At 38.9% G+C, this 17,873-nt stretch overlaps 1 protein-coding gene across 5 annotated transcripts in view; it reads left to right on the top strand.

The window, feature by feature from the left end:
• Positions 1-17,873, top strand: part of LOC120521818 (NACHT, LRR and PYD domains-containing protein 3-like) — a 147,861-nt gene that overhangs the window by 3,676 nt on the left and 126,312 nt on the right. For 4 of the 5 annotated variants that reach the window (XR_005632204.1, XM_039743161.1, XM_039743151.1 and 1 more), the window contains exons 2-4: positions 15,527-16,002; positions 16,443-16,514; positions 16,840-17,187. Coding sequence is in view for 4 of the 5 variants with exons in the window: in XM_039743161.1 (XP_039599095.1) it covers positions 16,445-16,514; positions 16,840-17,187 (418 nt within the window). In the remaining variant the exon portion in view is untranslated. Of the gene's footprint in view, positions 1-15,526; positions 16,357-16,442; positions 16,515-16,839; positions 17,188-17,873 lie in introns of all 5 variants that reach the window. The other variant, XM_039743158.1, reaches the window with a different exon arrangement.

The raw sequence follows: 17,873 nt of genomic DNA, 5'->3' as shown, positions 1-17,873 counted from the left end.
GAAGGTCAGATGATAGTGGATTTTGCACAAAAAGGATGGACATGGCTGTGGGGAATACGTATTTTAAGAAGAGGGAGGAACATAGGGTGATGTACAAGAGTGGAGGAAGATGCACACAGGTAGATTACATCCTATGCAGAAGAGTTGATCTGAAGGAGATTGAAGATTGCAAAGTGGTGGCAGTGAAAAGTGTAGTTAATCAGCATAGGATGGGATCTGTAGGATGACGTTGGAGATCAAGAAGAGGAAGAGAGTGAGGGCAGAGCCAAGGATCAAACAGTGGAAGTTGAAAAAGGAAGACTGAAAGGTTGAGTTTAGGGAGGAGGTGAGACAGGCACTGGGTGACAGTGAAGAGTCACCAGACAGCTGGGAAACTACAGCAGATGTAGTAAGGGTGACAGCAAGAAGGGTGCTTGGTGTGACATCTGGAAAGAGGAAGGAGGAAAAGGAAACCTTGTGGAAATAGAGGATAGTATACTGACGAAGAGGATGGCAAAGAAGAAGTGGGATAGTCAGAGAGATGCAGAAAGTAGACAAGAGTACAAGGAGATGAGGTGCAAGGTGAAGAGAGAGGTGGTGAAGGCTAAAGAAAAGGCGTATAATGAGTTGTATGAGAGGTTGGACACTAATGAGGGAGAAAAGGACTGTTGGGATACAGAGAGGGGTCGAGCTGGGAAAGATGCGCAGCAGGTTAGGGTGATAAAGGATAAAGATGGTAATGTACTCACAAGCGAGGAGAGTGTGTTGAGCAGATGGAAAGAGTACTTTGAGAGGCTGATGAATAAAGAGAATGAGAGAGAGAAGAGGTTGAATGATGTGGAGATAGTGAATCGGGAAGTGCAATGGATTAGCAAGAAGGAAGTAAGGACAGCTATGAAGAGGATGAAGAATGGAAAGGCCGTTAGTCCAGATGACATACCTGTGGAAGCATGGAGGTGCCGGGTAAGGTCCTTGCTAGGGTTGTCCTCAATAGGATCCATGATCACTTGCTCACCTACCTGTGACCAGAGCAGTCTTGTTTTATGCCTAAGAACACTACCATTGACCACATCCTGGCACTGAGGGATCTCAAGGAGCACAAACACAAATATCATCAGAGTTTCCTTGTAGCCTGTACCTGCGTTTACCCAAAATTACCAAAGTTCTGCAGTTTGAGCATGCTTAATGGGATTCTGGCAAAAAGCTTGACATGTTGAAATGATTCCACAGACAACGTATTTTTGTTTTATAACTTTAGGAAAAATTCACAGTAAAACAGCTCACTCAAAAATAGAGAAAACATTGGTATTTTAAGAAAAGAGAAGTTCTGTTTAAGGCTTTGTGACAGCTAGGGGACGCTGTCATCCCTTGATCCCTTAGACCAGACGCCAGACACCAGATAAAAGTCCAAATTATTATTTTATTTAGACTACGAAGTGCACAGAGCACCCTCCTCTCCACAATACTCATAAATACAATATAATCACTAATCAATAATCCTCCACTCTCCCAGACGCATTGCCACCCTGCCACACAGCTCAGCTCACTCGTCTGGGATCTCCCACAGTCTTTTACATTCCCTCACCCGGAAGTGTTTCCGATTCGGGTCAGATCAAAAGTCCTCTTCTTCATCCCGGAAGTATGTAATTTCCCCTGTCGCTGTGACTAAGACGTACTTCTGGGTTATCGGGCACGTAAGAGTCTCTGGGCCTCCCTGCAGCGTCCTCTGTTGGCCCCCAAGGTATCCAGCAAGGCTGTAAAGAAAAACTCCACTGTCCATGATTCCCTGCTGGCATTCGGGGCACCTCCATGATGCAGGGAGGGCTCCACCTGGCGGCCTGGGGATATTGGCCGGGATGACTGGCCGGTCATATTCCACAGCTTATATCTTGTTTGTTTCTTTAAGTTCTCTCATACAGTTGAACTTTTTCAAAATGGTCAGAAAACTGTATGCCTATCCCATTTATAAGCTGAAAATGGGTCTTTTAAGTCCCTTTGTACTGGGACCTGCTCTAAACAACAACTGACTCAATTAACACACTGTATCCTAGTTATAACAAAACAGTTCTATCTCATATTAACTTACAGGGGGTGAAAGAAAATTATATTTTATTCAAATTAAGCAAACACTAATATGAGTTTAACTAAGTTTAACAAAGCATTAACTTTGTCAGTTTTCATAAAGTGTTTGACTTCGACTTTAACACTAGAATTACCAGAGCCTACGAAAAAACTCGTAGATCTGTCCCACCATAAATTGCTTCTTAAATCTGTTCGCACCTCTCCGGCAGCGTCTTTTGTCCTCTAAATGTGCGATAAAGACAAGCTGCAAACAGCCGGCTACTCCATCCCCCCACCGACTTAGAACGTGCACAAACTTCTCCCAGCTCATGCCTTGACTGATTATTTGGGAGAGAAGTGGAGTTTGAATGGAAATAATAGATTGGTATTTGTAATATACGCATTTCATGTGTGTTCTGTTTCTACAGTAATCTGTGGAAACACATTTTTAAAACAGAAACTTTTTTCATATTCTAGTAGTAAATGACAAAATGTAGGCTTAAACTATATAATGTATGAAGCCTGAATTCCAAATATCAAAGAAACACTTTCACAAAAGATACAAATATAACAGAACAAGTGAGCTTTTATTCAAAAACTAGCAAAATACCCGCGCTTCGCAGCGGAGAAGTAGTGTGTTAAAGAAGTAATGAAAAAGAAAAGGAAACATTTTGAAAATAACGTAATATGATTGTCAATGTAATTGTTTTGTCACTGTTGTGAGTGATGAGTGTTGCTGTCATATATATTTATATATATATATATATATATATATATATATATACATATGTACACACATACATCCACATAAATATACATATATATATATACATATCTACATATATACATATACACAGACACACACACACACACACACACATATATATATATATATATATATATATATATATATATATATATACACACACTCTTTAGGGTGCGAGCAACTGCTGGGGGTGCCAGAATCCATCAAGGAAGAAAAATGAAAAACAATTTGTACAAAATCTTAATTTTCCATTCCTAAATAATTAAATGGGCAGGCTATTTCGTATCAGTGCAATATGCTGTTTGTTAAAACGGATGACTCCCGCTCTTACGTGCAAGTCTGCGTGGATATTATGAACTATCGTATCTTTTCAAGTTCTATTTAAATTTTAAATAGAAGGAATTTTTATTTAGTCGACAGAAATATCTTTAGTAGGAATGGAAGTTAAACGTAGGCATCATTGCATAAATTTAAATGTAAAGATTAAATTCGCCTTACATTCCAACCAAAGATATTTGTGTCGACTAAATCAGGGGTGTCAAACTCAATTGCACAGGGGGCCAAAATCCAAAACACACTTTAGGTCGCGGGCCGAACAGGATAAACATTTATTGAATACAGTAAAACTAAACTTTTAAAACTGTAAAACTTTTAAAACTTAACTTTTTTGAACATAAATATGAATAAAAACAGACAGGAATATTATTCCGGAATAAATCAACTCAAACCTTAAATAACTTATAATATTTTGCTCTGGATAAAAATATATCCTGTCCAAATTATACAAGTTAGAAATAAAGTAAACGTTAAAAGAACAAACATTCATATTTCTTTACTCTTATGTAATTTTATATAAAAAATAAACTTAAATTTTAAATATCCCAAAAGATTTTGCTCTCCATAAAAATATATCCTGTCAAAATTATACAAATTCAAATATGAACATGGTGCATAACAAAACCTGGAAATATAAATAAAATGTGTTCTTTTCAGCAATAACAAATCAAATCATTCAGTTGTCTTTGCTCAGATGTCATTTTAGAGCTGGACGCCTGGCATCTTTTTTTGGCCACAAGTTCGTTTCTGTTTGGTGTGAGGTTCTGTGTTGTGGAGATTCTCAGGATGGATTGCAGGTGCTCATCAGTGAGGCGACTCCTGTGTGCTGTTTTGTTAGTCTTTATCACTGAGAAGAGCTTCTCACACAGATATGTGCTACCAAACATGCACAAGGTTCGAGCCACATGTAGATGGAGCTGGAGCATTTCTGCGGGAATGGAGTGAATAAACTGTGCGGGCCGTGCAGTATCGTACTTTGCCTTCAGTGTGCCATTACACTGCAGCTCAATCACCTCCATCTGAATCTGCACAGATGCAGTTTCCACATCGACGGTAAATGGGTTGCGAAACAACTCAAAATTCTTTTTTTGTTCTTCAAAGTCACCAAAGCGCGGCGAACTCAGTGCGCAGTGCGCCAGTTTATGAGCAAAGTGCGATTTGGGAACATCAAGCAGCCGACTTGGTTCAACATTACTTGGCAACAGGGAAAGTGGGGCAAGTTGCACTGGTGCATTTGTGTCTCCCATAAAAGCAGCTTCACTTGAAATCACTTTGTGATTGTGCACGGGTAAAAACGTCTGCTGAAGTGTCAGATTCTTCTTTAACTCTTCTGCTTTCTGTATCTTCTGCATTGCATTCAGGTCTTTCAGGTTATCTTGATGTTTTGTCTCATAGTGCCGCCTTAGATTAAATTCTGTAATTAAAGCCACATTAGCTCCACAAATGAGACACACGGGTTTACTGGCAATGTCAGTAAACATATACTCAGCCTCCCATCGGTTTTTAAAGGCTCTATTTTCAGAATCAACTTTTCTCTTCGGCATCATGTGGGCTAGCTTCACAATAACTTGCAGCATGATAAGCTAGACTTGATTAACGCGGTAAGTGTGCTGCGCTGCATTATGGGATCTGTAGTTTATTGTGTTACCAGCGCTTCATATCCCCGGGCCATTAATAACAATAATATATAAACTGGTCTCAAGGGCCGGATATAATTACACGCCGGCCTTGAGTTTGACACATATGGACTAAATAGAACTTGAAAAGATATATATTTTCGAAAGTGATCGCGCAATTCAGATCGAGTTGACACGCACTACAGTACATCGAGCCCGCGTGCTATTGTGGTTTTGCCCTAGTGCAAAGTCTCATTTATACCTCGTGTCTTCTCAGTAAACTTGTATCTCTCGAAAACCGTCATTCGCCATAGGCGATAAGCATAGGCATCACAAACGGCAGCGGGAGTGTGTCTATAAACTTAATATAAACTTACGGTTCACGCAAGCGCTTTGTTTACGCAGTAGCTGTACTTATGAATATGCTTGTATTTATGAATACGCTTGTATGCATCACTTGCTTCATAATCTTTTTCTGCCTTCTCAATTGTGAAATGGCGTTTTGTGCTCATCGCTGTTTGGAGGTCTTCCTTGTTCTCTACGTACTTACGTAGGAGGCGTGATGATGTCACACGAAACTCCGCCCCCCACGGCCGTCCAGCTGAACTTCATTACATTATATGGAGAAAAATAGCTTTCAGTTATGACCATTACGCGTAGAATTTCGAAATGAAACCTGCCCAACTTTTGTAAGGAAGCTGTAAGGAATGAGCCTGCCAAATTTCAGCCTTCCACCCACATGGGAAGTTGGAGAATTAGTGATGAGTGAGTGAGTCAGTGAGTGAGTGAGTCAGTGAGGGCTTTGCTTTTTATTAGTATAGATATAACTGCAGAAAAAAAGCAGCCTTAGCATGCCACATTGACACACAGTTACTACAACTGCCTCGGTGGCATAATGGTATCAGCCACTGACTGGTAATCAAAAGGTCACAAGTCTGATCCCGCATGACTCCATTTTGAGAAGTAAACTGCTCTTATTCTTACTTTTTTAGACTAAAAACATATATTTGATTCCAGTCTGTAACAGCGGGTGTAATTTATGATACTTGTAAAGGTTAGCTTTTTTTATATTCACTTTTCATTCTCTCAGTCATGTTCAGAATCCCTGACCCCCATCTGACACTGCTGTTTTCACATAAAGACACGCTATAGCTCGAATGTTATTTATGTAGGGAAGAAAGTACAGTGTCAGGTGATCATTCAGTGTAATAGGAACCATAGCACAGAGAGGTGTGTACACTGCAACAAGTACACATGTCGTAAATGTAGGAAGGGTGGTCCTTGGGCATGTGGGAACTGTTAATATTTGAATGTGATGCTTTTATATAGCACAGAATGGAAATCAGCACTTCTTAGCATTGCACCATGCAAGCTGTCATATCAAACGCCTACTGTAACTTGCTTTCTTTTTTCTTCGGTTATAGTCTGGAATAAAAGTGCACTTGTTTTGTTATACTTGTACACCGACATATGTTCCTGTGTTTCAGCGACACAGGCATGCTCAAAAAATACATGTGTAATGCCACGAAAAGTGCACGCAGGCACTTCAGTTCACAAGCATTGGTACGAGAATATAAAGTGATAGACTGCAGAGCTATAGTGCGTCTTTATGTGAAAACAGCAGTGTCAGGTGGGGAGGGGGGGATAGGGAAGGATCCTGAATGTGACTGAGAGAATGAAAAGTGAATAAAAGCTAACCTTTATGAGTATCATAAATTACACCTGCTGTTACAGACTGACTGAAATCAAATGTATGCTTTTATTCTAAAATAGTAAGAATAAGAGCAGTTTACTTCTCAAAATGCAGTCGTGCAGAATCAAACTTGTGACCTTTTGATTACCAGTCAGGGACTAATACCATTGCGCCACCAAGGCAGTTGTAGTAACTGTGTGTCAATGTGATATGCTAACGCGGCTTTTTTTCTGCAGTTATATTTTTGAATAAAAGCTCACTTGTTCTGTTATATTTGTACCTTTTGTGAAAGTGTTTCTTTGATATTTGGACTTCAGGCTTCACACATTATATGGTTTATGCCTACATTTTGTCATTTACTACTAGAATATGAAAAATGTTTCTGTTTTAACAATGTGTTTACACAGATTACTGTAGAAACGGAACACACATGAAATGTATGTGTTCTAAATAAAGTTCTAAAACTCCACTTCACTCCCAGATAATCAATCAAGGCATGAGGTAGGAGAAGTTTGTGCACATTCTAAGTCGGTGGGGGGATGGAATAGCCGGCTGTTTGCAGCTTGTCTTTATCGGCACATTCTAGCGGAGAGGTGTTAACGGATTTAAGAAGCAATTTCAGGTGGGACGGATCTACGAGTTTTTTCGTAGGCTCTGGTAATCCTAGTGTTAAGTGTTCCTGTGGGACATCCTGAGATTTTGTGGGATCCACTCAAAGTTGCTGGATATACAATATAATACAATACAATTTATTTTTGTATAGCCCAAAATCACACAAGAAGTGCCGCAATGGGCTTTAACAGGCCCTACCTCTTGACAGCCCCCCAGCCTTGACTCTCTAAGACACGAAAAAACTCCCAAAAAAACACTTGTAGGGAAAAAGGCAGGAAAGGCAGTTCAAAGAGAGACCCATTTCCAGGTAGGTTGGGCATGAAGTGGGTGTCAAAAAAAAAAGGGTAAATACAATACAATACACAGAACAGAACACAAGTCATCCTCAATACAATACAATAGTGCAATAGAAATATTACAAGTATAGAGCAGAATTCAAAAGTAGATGATATCACATAATATGATTTGGATTTGTTCAGAGTCCTGGAGACCTTGGCCATCAAGCTGCCTCCCCCTATTGGCCATTCCACAGTCAGTGCTGGGCCAGCCAATCCAAGGAAAGGACCCCAGGGTAGGGATATTATGTCATATTATGTCAGACCTGTACACTGGGACTGTGAGTGCTGTGCACAGTAGAGACAGACCTTCTGTGTTTTTCCCAGTTGATTCTGGGGTCCGTCAGGGGTGTGTTCTGCTCCTACTCTGTTCAATGCTTGTATGGACTGTGTGTTTGGCAAGGTCGTGGGGTTCAGCAGCTGTGGAGCATCTGTTGGTGAAGAAAGATTCACTGATCTTGAACTCGCTGATGATGCTGTGATCGTCGCGGAGTCAATGGAGGCTCTGATCGGTGCTCTCGAGAGACTGAGTGAGGAATCTGAGTGTCTGGGCTTGTGAGTGCCTTGATAAAAACCAAGATCCAGGACTTTAATGACCTCCTGGGCACGGCCATCAGCAGTTTGTCTGTCTGAGTGTCGACCTTGTTGAGAGGTTTACTTACCTTGGCAGTGACATTCATGTCTTTGGTGACTCTTCCTATGAAGTCAGTAGAGAGACTGGGAGAGCATGGGGGTCATGAGGTTTCTGGGAAGGGGGCGTGTATAGCTCCCGATATCTCTTGCAAAAGGATGAAGGTCCAAGTCTTTAGAGTCCTAAAGATTCCTATCTTGCTATATGGGTGTGAGACATGGATCCTATCCAGTGACCTGAGATAAAGAGTGGACTCCTCTGTATCTCGGTGGAGAATCCTTGGGTACCTTGAGTTTGACTTTGTGTTGCTCATGGAGTCCCGAATGAGACACATGACCTGTATTGTGAGGGAGTGTCAGTTATGGCACTACGGCCATGTGGTGCGATTCCCCAAGTGCGATCCGGCTTGCAGGATCCTTGTTGTTGAGGACCTGAGTGGCTGGAACAGGCCAAGGGGTCACCCATGTAACACCTGGCTGCAGCAGATATTTCCAGACGATGGGACTGAACCGCGTGTCTACCTAGGAGGTTGCCAAATGGGATCCCAAGCAGTTTTGTAGTGTGGTGGGTGCTGCAACACCAGCTGTACCAGTGCATGCTCCCCAACCTTACCTGACCTGACCTGTTATGAGGATGATGATGATGTATAGCCTTCCATTGCTGTTACAGGTGTTTTGCTTTTAAAAAGTTAGTTCCTCTAAATCCTCTAAAAGTGAACCTCTGATATTTTTTTCTCACACATCTTATCCTAAAGTCACTGATTTTATGATTTTTCGGGATTTGGCTGACAGTGAAGAGAATAAATTCTCTCCTGAACAAACTTGACATCATTACTGTAATATCTAGAAATATTGCTGCATTAAATATTTCAAGCAGACAGTTGGATTGTTTTTAGATTTTTGCATGATTAAAACTTAAACTGGGCTTCAACAGTCCATAAGGGCTCAAACAAAGACATGAAACAGATGTGGGAGATGGAGAGGTGTCTCTCTGCCAGAACTATTTCCTGTGGAGCCACCCATCATGAGTAGAATTAGAAAGATGTCACTTTATAACTTTATTAGTCCCCAAGGAGACATTTGGCTTATTACAGAAGCTCATTAAATAAATAGGTAAATAGGCAGATAATACATATTTATACACATACACACACACACACATGCTGAATTACAGACCAGAATGATTAAAAAGGAAAACATTAAGAAGAAAGAAAACCTCTCACTAAATACCACCTGAACCCAAATTACAACTCATAGATTAATAATTAAATGATTTTCTATTAATAACAGCAATTAAATAAAATACAAACAGCAAGTTTAAATAATGAGGAATACAGTAGATAGCTAAGGTAACTAAATAACAGAACTGAACTCAAAGAAATTGACTGAAAAGAAAGACTTATGAGTAAACAGACAGTAAAATGAAAGAAATAAACCACACTTGAAATGCTTAAAACTAAAGGCACCAAAAGCAAACTTGAAATTTAAATCTCATAAATTTAGTTATTACTTTAGAAAAATAAATAATTTAGACAAACAAATACGAAAGCTCACACCATTAATGGACACTTGAATAACAATCAAAGATAAAAAAGCCAGCAGAACTTATTATATATGAAGACTGCCACATTCGCGTCTTCCCTGACTTCTCTCCAGCAACAGCTATAAACGCCGCCTTCTATAATATTAAACAGCGGCTACGGCAAGCCAATGTCAAATACGGCCTCCTGTATCCGGCAAAACTGAAAGTGGAATGGCAGGGCCATTTCTATGTTTTCGCTAGCAAGGAGGAGGCAGAAAATGAGTTAAGAAAGCTGATCCCGGGACTATTCTGATACATAATTGTGAGTCATGGCGGTAAATGATAACGCTAGGATTAATAATCTACTGTCTGATCTATTTGTTTTAAAATACGGGTTTTTATCAGCATATATTCTAATATTCTTATATTATTATTACTTACTTATTACTTATCATTACTTAGTATTACTAGGGCTAAATGTTTATGTTTTATTGTGCTTAATTACGTTTTCCTCCTCTTTTTTCTTTTCTAATTATTTCATGTGTACCCTAAATGAGACTGTTCAATATCATACCCTTGGTTTGCTGTTATTGCTATTACTGCATTAAGACTTGTTATGCTTGTTTTGGACACATCTTTAACACCATCACCTGGGTTTATTATCTGGGGATAGCATCTTAATGCACTAAAATTGATGAAGATTATATGTATATGTCTATGTGTATATATATATATGTATATATGTATGTATGTGTATATATATGTATGTATATATATATGTATATATATTAAGTGCAAAATTCTTTTTTTTTTTTTTTTTTCTTTTCCTCTTTTAAAGACTATATTGGTAACAGATATCTCTATCTTTTAACCTTAAAGCGCCACTGCATGGGGGCTTGATGTGCTTTGGACGTGCTCTGTCTCTGGGTATGTCAGAGGACTGGGACTGCATGAAGTGGGTTTTAGCCTCACCTGGGGAGGCAAAAAGGGAGGGTGGGGGTTAAGGGGAAGAGAAAGAGAGCAGGCTTGATCTATATCTAATCTATCATCTCAATCTTTATAATTATAACTATCAACGTAATAATAAGCTGCATGGCAACAACTCTTGGGGGAATAGGAAATTAAGACCTAAACTATTTCACTTCCAGTTAAGACTATAATATGACACCAAAAACTCAGAATCAGTGTCTCCATGATGGGACAGTTAACTTCGTAAGCTGGAATGTTAAAGGCCTGAATCACGAATTAAAGAGAAAGAAAGTACTTTCTCACCTAACAGGTCTAAATGCTAAAATAGTATTTTTACAGGAAACCCACTTACTAAGTAAGGATCAGTTCCGCTGCAAAAAGACTGGACTGGCCAAATGTTCCATTCTAGTTTTACAAAGAAAACTAGAGGGGTGGGAATTCTCATACATAGAACAGTACCATTTGTAGCATCAGATGTAGTATTGGATCCTGAAGGGAGATATGTGATGGTCATGGGAGACTTATCTAACTGTAAAATGATTTTGATAAATGTTTATGCACCTAATGTTGATGATAAGGAATTTATACAAAATTTATTTGCATCCATTCCCAATCTGAACACTCATAAACTTATAATGGCTGGGGACTTTAATTGTGTTCTAAATCCACTTTTAGATAAGACTTCCTCCACAGGGGAACGCAACTAACACCGCAAAGATAATTACAAAGTTTATAACTGATCACAACTTATCAGACCCCTGGAGGTTTTAAACCCAAATTCAAGAACATATTCTTTCTACTCACCAGTACATCATTGCTACTCAAGGATTGATTACTTCTTTATAGATAATAACTTCTTGCCTAAGATTAAATCTTGTAAATACGATGCTATTGTTATTTCAGACCATGCTCCGATGATCTTGGAGCTGAAATTACTAAGCCCCATACACTCACCCCAGATGGCGCCTCAATCCGCTTCTATTAGCTGACGAGAATTGTACTGAATTTATATCCAAACAAATTGAATTCTTTCTAGAGACAAATACATCCCCTGAGATCTCTGCAGGAATACTCTGGGAAACTCTTAAGGCCTTCTTAAGAGGACAGATTATCTCATATCTTTCCCACAGAAATAAATCCGCTAAGAAAGTAGCAGAGATAAAAAGCGAAATTACTAAAATAGATGAAGAACATGCCAGACTACCAAGCGAGACTCTACATAAGAGGAGGCAGGCTCTACATTCAGAATTAAACCTCTTGACAACTAAAGAAACCGAACAACTAATTTACAAATCCAGACATCATTATTATGAACATGGAGAGAAAGCTAATAAGCTTTTAGCGCAACAAATTCACAAGCAAGATGTATGCAACGCAATCTCGTAATTACTAACACTAACGGAGATAAAATCATCGAACACAAAAATATAATGTACACTTTTAGAGACTACTATAAATCCCTATATACTACTGAGTTTAAAGAAGACAATATACAATCTAATGCATTTCTGGATAAATTACAGATACCACAAATTGACGCTATTAGTGTGGAGGAGCTCGATAAACCTCTGTCATTATCAGAATTACTGGATGCTATAAAGTCACTCCAAGGTGGAAAAGCAGCAGGCCCTGACGGCTACCCTGCAGAGTTTTACAAGAAATTCTCCGCTCAGCTAGCTCCCTCCTATTAGCAACATTTACAGAAGCCAGAGATAACCAATCTCTTCCACAAACCTTTCGCCAAGCACTAATCACTGTCTTTCCAAAACAAAATAAGGACTTATTACAATGTGCATCATACAGACCAATTTCACTTCTGAATAACGACGTTAAAATACTCTCTAAAATCATAGCTAGAAGGATGGAGAAAGTGCTCCCTCAGTAATATCACAAGACCAAACTGGATTTATTAGGGGCCGACACTTATCTTCAAATCTTCGACGCCTGTTTAATGTAATATACTCACCAACTAAATCAAACACCCCAGAAATATTATTATCATTGGATGCAGAAAAGCATTCGACATGATTGAATGGAAATACCTTTTACTATTTTGGAGAAGTTTGGGTTTGGCCCAACATTTGTGCATGGATTAAATTACTGTATACTAACCCAGAAGCTTCAGTTTGCATCAATAACATTTGCTCAGACTACTTTAAACTAGAACGTGGCACAAGACAAGGATGCCCTTTGTCACCACTGCTGTTTGCAATTGCCATTGAACCACTGGCAATACATTGTCGAAATACTGATCAGATAAAGGGGATTAGCAGAGAAGGACTGGAACAGAAAATCTCATTATATGCAGATGACATGGTACTGTATATATCGGACCCAGAAAATTCTGTGCCTGCAGTCTTAGCAGCACTCACAGAATTTCAAAAGCTCTCTGGTCTCAGAATTAATCTGAATAAAAGTGTACTCTTTCCGTGAATTCTCAAGCATATAATATTAGATTAGACACCCTTCCTTTTATCATTGCAGAACAGTTTAAATACCTCGGGGTAAACATCACAAGTAAACATAAAGCTCTTTATCAACAAAATTTCGTCGTCTGCATGGAAAAAATTAAACAAGACTTGCATAGATGGTCAACCCTTCATCTCACACTAGCTGGAAGAATTAACACTGTTAAGATGAATATTCTTCCTAAGCTCCTTTTTATTTCAAAACATACCAATATACATTAATAAATCGTTCTTTAAGCAATTAGATTCAACAATAACCTCATTTATTTGGAATTCTAAACATCCACGCATCAAAAGAGCGACCTACAAAGACAAAAGGCAGAAGGCGGCATGGCTCTACCTAACTTCCAGTTTTATTACTGGGCAAATATACAGTCGATAAGAACCTGGACACAAATAGAAGAACATACACAGGCATGGACCGCAATAGAAGTAAAATCCTGCAGTACTTCTTTGTATTCCTTGCTTTGTGCTCCAATAAACACACGCTATCGGCAATACACTAATAACCCAATTGTGCTCCACTCACTTAGAATCTGGAACCAATGTAGAAAGCATTTTAAGACGGAGAAGCTTCTTTCTGTGGCACCCTGCAAAAGAACCACCTCTTTCAACCCTCACAAACATATGCAGTTTTTAATATCTGGAAAAATTTGGAATTAACTTGCTTAGAGATCTTTATATAGACAACGTCTTTGCATCCTATGAACAATTACATTCCAAATTTAACATTCCAGCTACAAATTTCTTTCACTATCTTCAAATCAGGAACTTTGTTAAACAGAACCTTCCAGATTTTCCTCATCTTGCACCCTCATCCACGCTGGAAAAATTATTGCTCAATTTCAAGGAGTTAGACTCCATCTCTACAATATATAAAATCCTTTTACAATCCCTTCCTTTCAAAGATCCAAGAGGACACTGGGAAAATGACCTCTCAATTAATATATCAGAAAAGGAGTGGAAAGTAGCAATGCAGAGAATTCACTCAAGCTCCATATGCAAAGCATACAATTATACAACTCAAAATTATATATCGAGCACATCTGTCTCACTAAAACTCTCCAAAATGTTTCCAGGGCATGATCCAACCTGTGAACGCTGCAAAAGCCCCAGCCTCACTAGGTCACATGTTCTGGGCCTGCTCCAAATTAACATTATTCTGGACAAAAATTTTAATTACCTCTCAGACAGTCTTGGACTCACAATCCCTCCTAACCCATTAACAGCTGTGTTTGGGGTTCTTCCAGAGGGTCTTAAAGTGGAGAAAGACAAACAAATTGTGATTGCATTCACTACACTGTTGGCACGCAGACTTATTCTGATAAACTGGAAGAACCCAAACTCTCCTCTTTTAAGTCAGTGGGAAACTGATGTGTTATATTATTTAAAATTGGAAAAAAATCAAATACTCAGTTAGAGGATCTGTGCAGACTTTTTTCAAAACATGGCAGGATCTAATCAGTAATATTTTGAAATGATTATATAAAGCACAGAGAATTTGTTGATTTAGGTATTTTTAAAAGCCTTAAATTTTACACCGTTTGGCTTGCTCTCTCTCTCAAGGGTGGGGATCGATCTGTTCTTAGCATAATTTTTTTTTGTAAAACTTGATTGCTATGTATTGATTGTAATAAAATTAAAAAAAAAAAAAAAAAAAGCCAGCAGAACTAAACCAAAGAACATGTCACAGGAACAAAAGGAGACCATCGAGGAGCGATGCTTGCAAGATGTCCGCTAAGACTGAGGCTGAAATTGGCCCTTTTATTGTGCCAACAGTGGCTGCCATAATCAGCAGCACACCTGAGTATCAACAACCATCAAGATAGAAAAGAAACATCAATGAAAAGAAACCAGAAAGAAGAAAAAGATATAGACAAGGAGAAGCAGCAGCTCAGACAGTTCATTGTATTTTTATTTCTATGTTCCTTACACACAGAGAGTGCTTGACAAATTTAAAATACGTAAAACACAATCTAACATTTATCAAATGAAATACAAGAGTCACTAATATTGAGAATACAAGTCGTGAGTAATGTGTAAGCATAATGGAGGCGATGTAGTCATTATTGCAGTTTTTATGTATATTTTGAGTTATTTTATGGTTATCTGCAGTGTGTACCGTGTTTTTGAAGATTTCTTATCTTTTTGTTTCATTTTTGAAGTTTTATTTTTATTTTAGTGGTGTGTTATTTGTTTATGTGCCACGATAAGTTTGTCATGTGACCTTGACTGTCTCATCAGTTACATTACAGGATGTCTCAATATAAATATGGTGGAAGTCACTTCTTAACTTATCCCTCGACTAGATAAAATTCTCTAAAGCAATTCTACAGATAGTTAGCTTTCAAACAAGTAAGTCACAGTGTTAGTTTCCTTTTCAGTTTGTTGACTTTGTTTCTGCCTTTTATTCTGATTTTCATTTTGCTCTCATCTTTTGTTTGCCAGCTCATTTTGCCTCTTTCATTACTGACCTGGCTTCTCTCTTAAGTCACTTCTATGCTCATGTACTCATTGTTGTTATTTTCTTCTCCCACAGTATTTCTCAGTTGCATTATCCCAGTACAGACAAGAGCAGCACCAAAATGGCGCAGGGCAGTGAAAACAACAGAAGAGACAAAATCGGGGCAGAGAAAACACACAATGCCAATGCTTGGGACAGTAAGACTTCTAAGGTCTGCTTAGGAACTCAAATAAACAGGAACAACAGGAGAGCAAGCAGACAATAATTTCCTGGAAGAGTAGAAGACTGACAGCCTCGTTAATGCAACTGATTTGTGATTTTCTAATGTGAAATGTTAGTAAACTGGAGACCCAAATCACACTAAGCTGGACAGAATCTCTACCCTGATGTAAACTGTGGCTCTCAGCTGCACACATCAAACAAATCCTCTGAATGAATGGACAGGCCCATGTCTGAGAAAAGTCAGGTTCTGGAGCGAAGGGCTGTGCTGTTGTTCTAATGTGTTACGTGAAGAGAGATTCTCCATTTCAGTGTTTCTCCACAACACTCAAGTAAGTGAGAGGACCATGCCAGCTGAAGTGTTCCCACAACAAGGCAGGTCTCAGAGAGACAGCTGAGACAAGGCCATGAAGCCTTTTCCTGACCAGATGACAATGGCTTGCTTGCCTTTCTTTAAAGCCAGTGAGCAAACATTGGACAAGATCCTGCTGGGCAACACAATGTGGTTTATGCTAATGAGCCCACATCAAGTTGTCCAGTTTCTGGTTTCAGTGATGGTGACCCCTGGATATGCCATGTCCACTTTTTGAAATCTTAAATATAATACTTAAAAAATTTTCCTCACATTCTACTTGTGGACAAACCTAAAATAATTCTATGCAAAGAGCAGCACAGTGACCTCCAAGGTTGGCACCATACTTTCTCTTGTAGGAGGATGTCAGCCTTATTTATGAGGTCGCTATAATAATTTCTCACTTTATTTATTTTACAGTCATGAAGGCCCAGAAGGGATGGAGCTGCTTTGTGTTCTTTCTACTCCACATGACACACGTCACCTGGACACGTATGTGCTTCTATGATTTGTGATTCTAGTTTGACTTTAAATGGAATTGATTTATGTTTGGTTTTACTGTTGACAGTTTTACTCTCTATAACCAGACGTCTGACTAGTGGACAGGATGGACAAAGTTGTTTTACCAAATTTCAGAATCAGATAATTTATTGCAGATACTGAAGTTTAGAGATGACAGTTGGACATATGTGTTAAGGAGACGAACAACATGTAGTCTTCATCCTATACAAACACTAATGTGACTTGTCAGATGGAATTTCTATCATTGACAAGTCACAACACTCAATGCATCCTCTTGTGCTTTGTTTTATTTTAGAGAGGTTTCAGATTGTTGGACCTTCCTCAGCAGTTCTTGTTTTTGCTGGTGAAGATGTTACCCTACCAGCCTCACTCTCACCAGTTATCAGTGCTCAGGTATTTGAAGTCAGGTGGTTTCGAGACAACTTCGACTCTCCAGTACTTTTATACCAGAATCTCCAAATCAGACCTGAGCATCAGATCCAGGCCTATAAGGGGAGGACTGCACTATTCACAGATCAGCTCCTGAAAGGAAACGTGTCTCTGAGACTCCAGAATGCCCATGTTTCTGATAGTGGGCTCTACAGATGCTATGTGGACTCTGGATGGTGGGATGACAGAACTCTCATCACTCTAAATGTGGAAGGTGATTCTGAATTTCCTTTCTTCTTTTGTTATGTGTCCACGTCTCCCTAATGACCTTGATGTGCTCCATTAATGTGGACGGCGCGTGCAGAGGCCATTTAGTGTTTCTACTGTCTTAGACCACTTTATCCACTGATGTTCATCTTATAGTCCTCATGTCAAATGTTGTTATGACCAAACCTATTGATTCTTATCCTAAACCCAGCTGTGCTCCTTTTTCTCTACTGACATGAATGTGACTGTAAAAGGGATTTTTAAAAAACAAAACACTGCCTCATCTCTTCAGTCTCATGTCAATTTGTAGCATCTAAGATTGAATTCTTTACACAACAGTCATTACTCTTTGATATTTTCATTTCAATCAATCAGCCTGTTGTCACTGGAATGAGTTTGTGAATTTTTTTTATGTTGTGTTATACAGTTTTTTCTTGGGTTGGTAAATTGATTTCTGCTGTTGATTTTCACAGATTCAGCCATTGTAGTGGTGCTAATGTCATTTTACATCTCCCATCAGCACCGTTTTGCACTTTATAGGCCTTGCAATTTTGAGCAGATTTGCATGGTGTTGCTCTGAGATGACACCCAGGACTGTGCTCCACGTGATGCCACAGGTCATTATGTATAAAGGGTCAGCTTTACTTTCCAAATTATGAGAATTTGCAGATACTTCTGAAAACAAAACTAATT

The sequence above is a fragment of the Polypterus senegalus genome, chromosome 2, assembly GCF_016835505.1.
Source record: "Polypterus senegalus isolate Bchr_013 chromosome 2, ASM1683550v1, whole genome shotgun sequence".
NCBI classification, from domain to species: Eukaryota; Metazoa; Chordata; class Cladistia; order Polypteriformes; family Polypteridae; genus Polypterus; species Polypterus senegalus.
The sequence above is the reverse complement of the archived record's forward strand: the minus strand, read 5'-3'. Positions and strand labels throughout refer to the sequence as shown.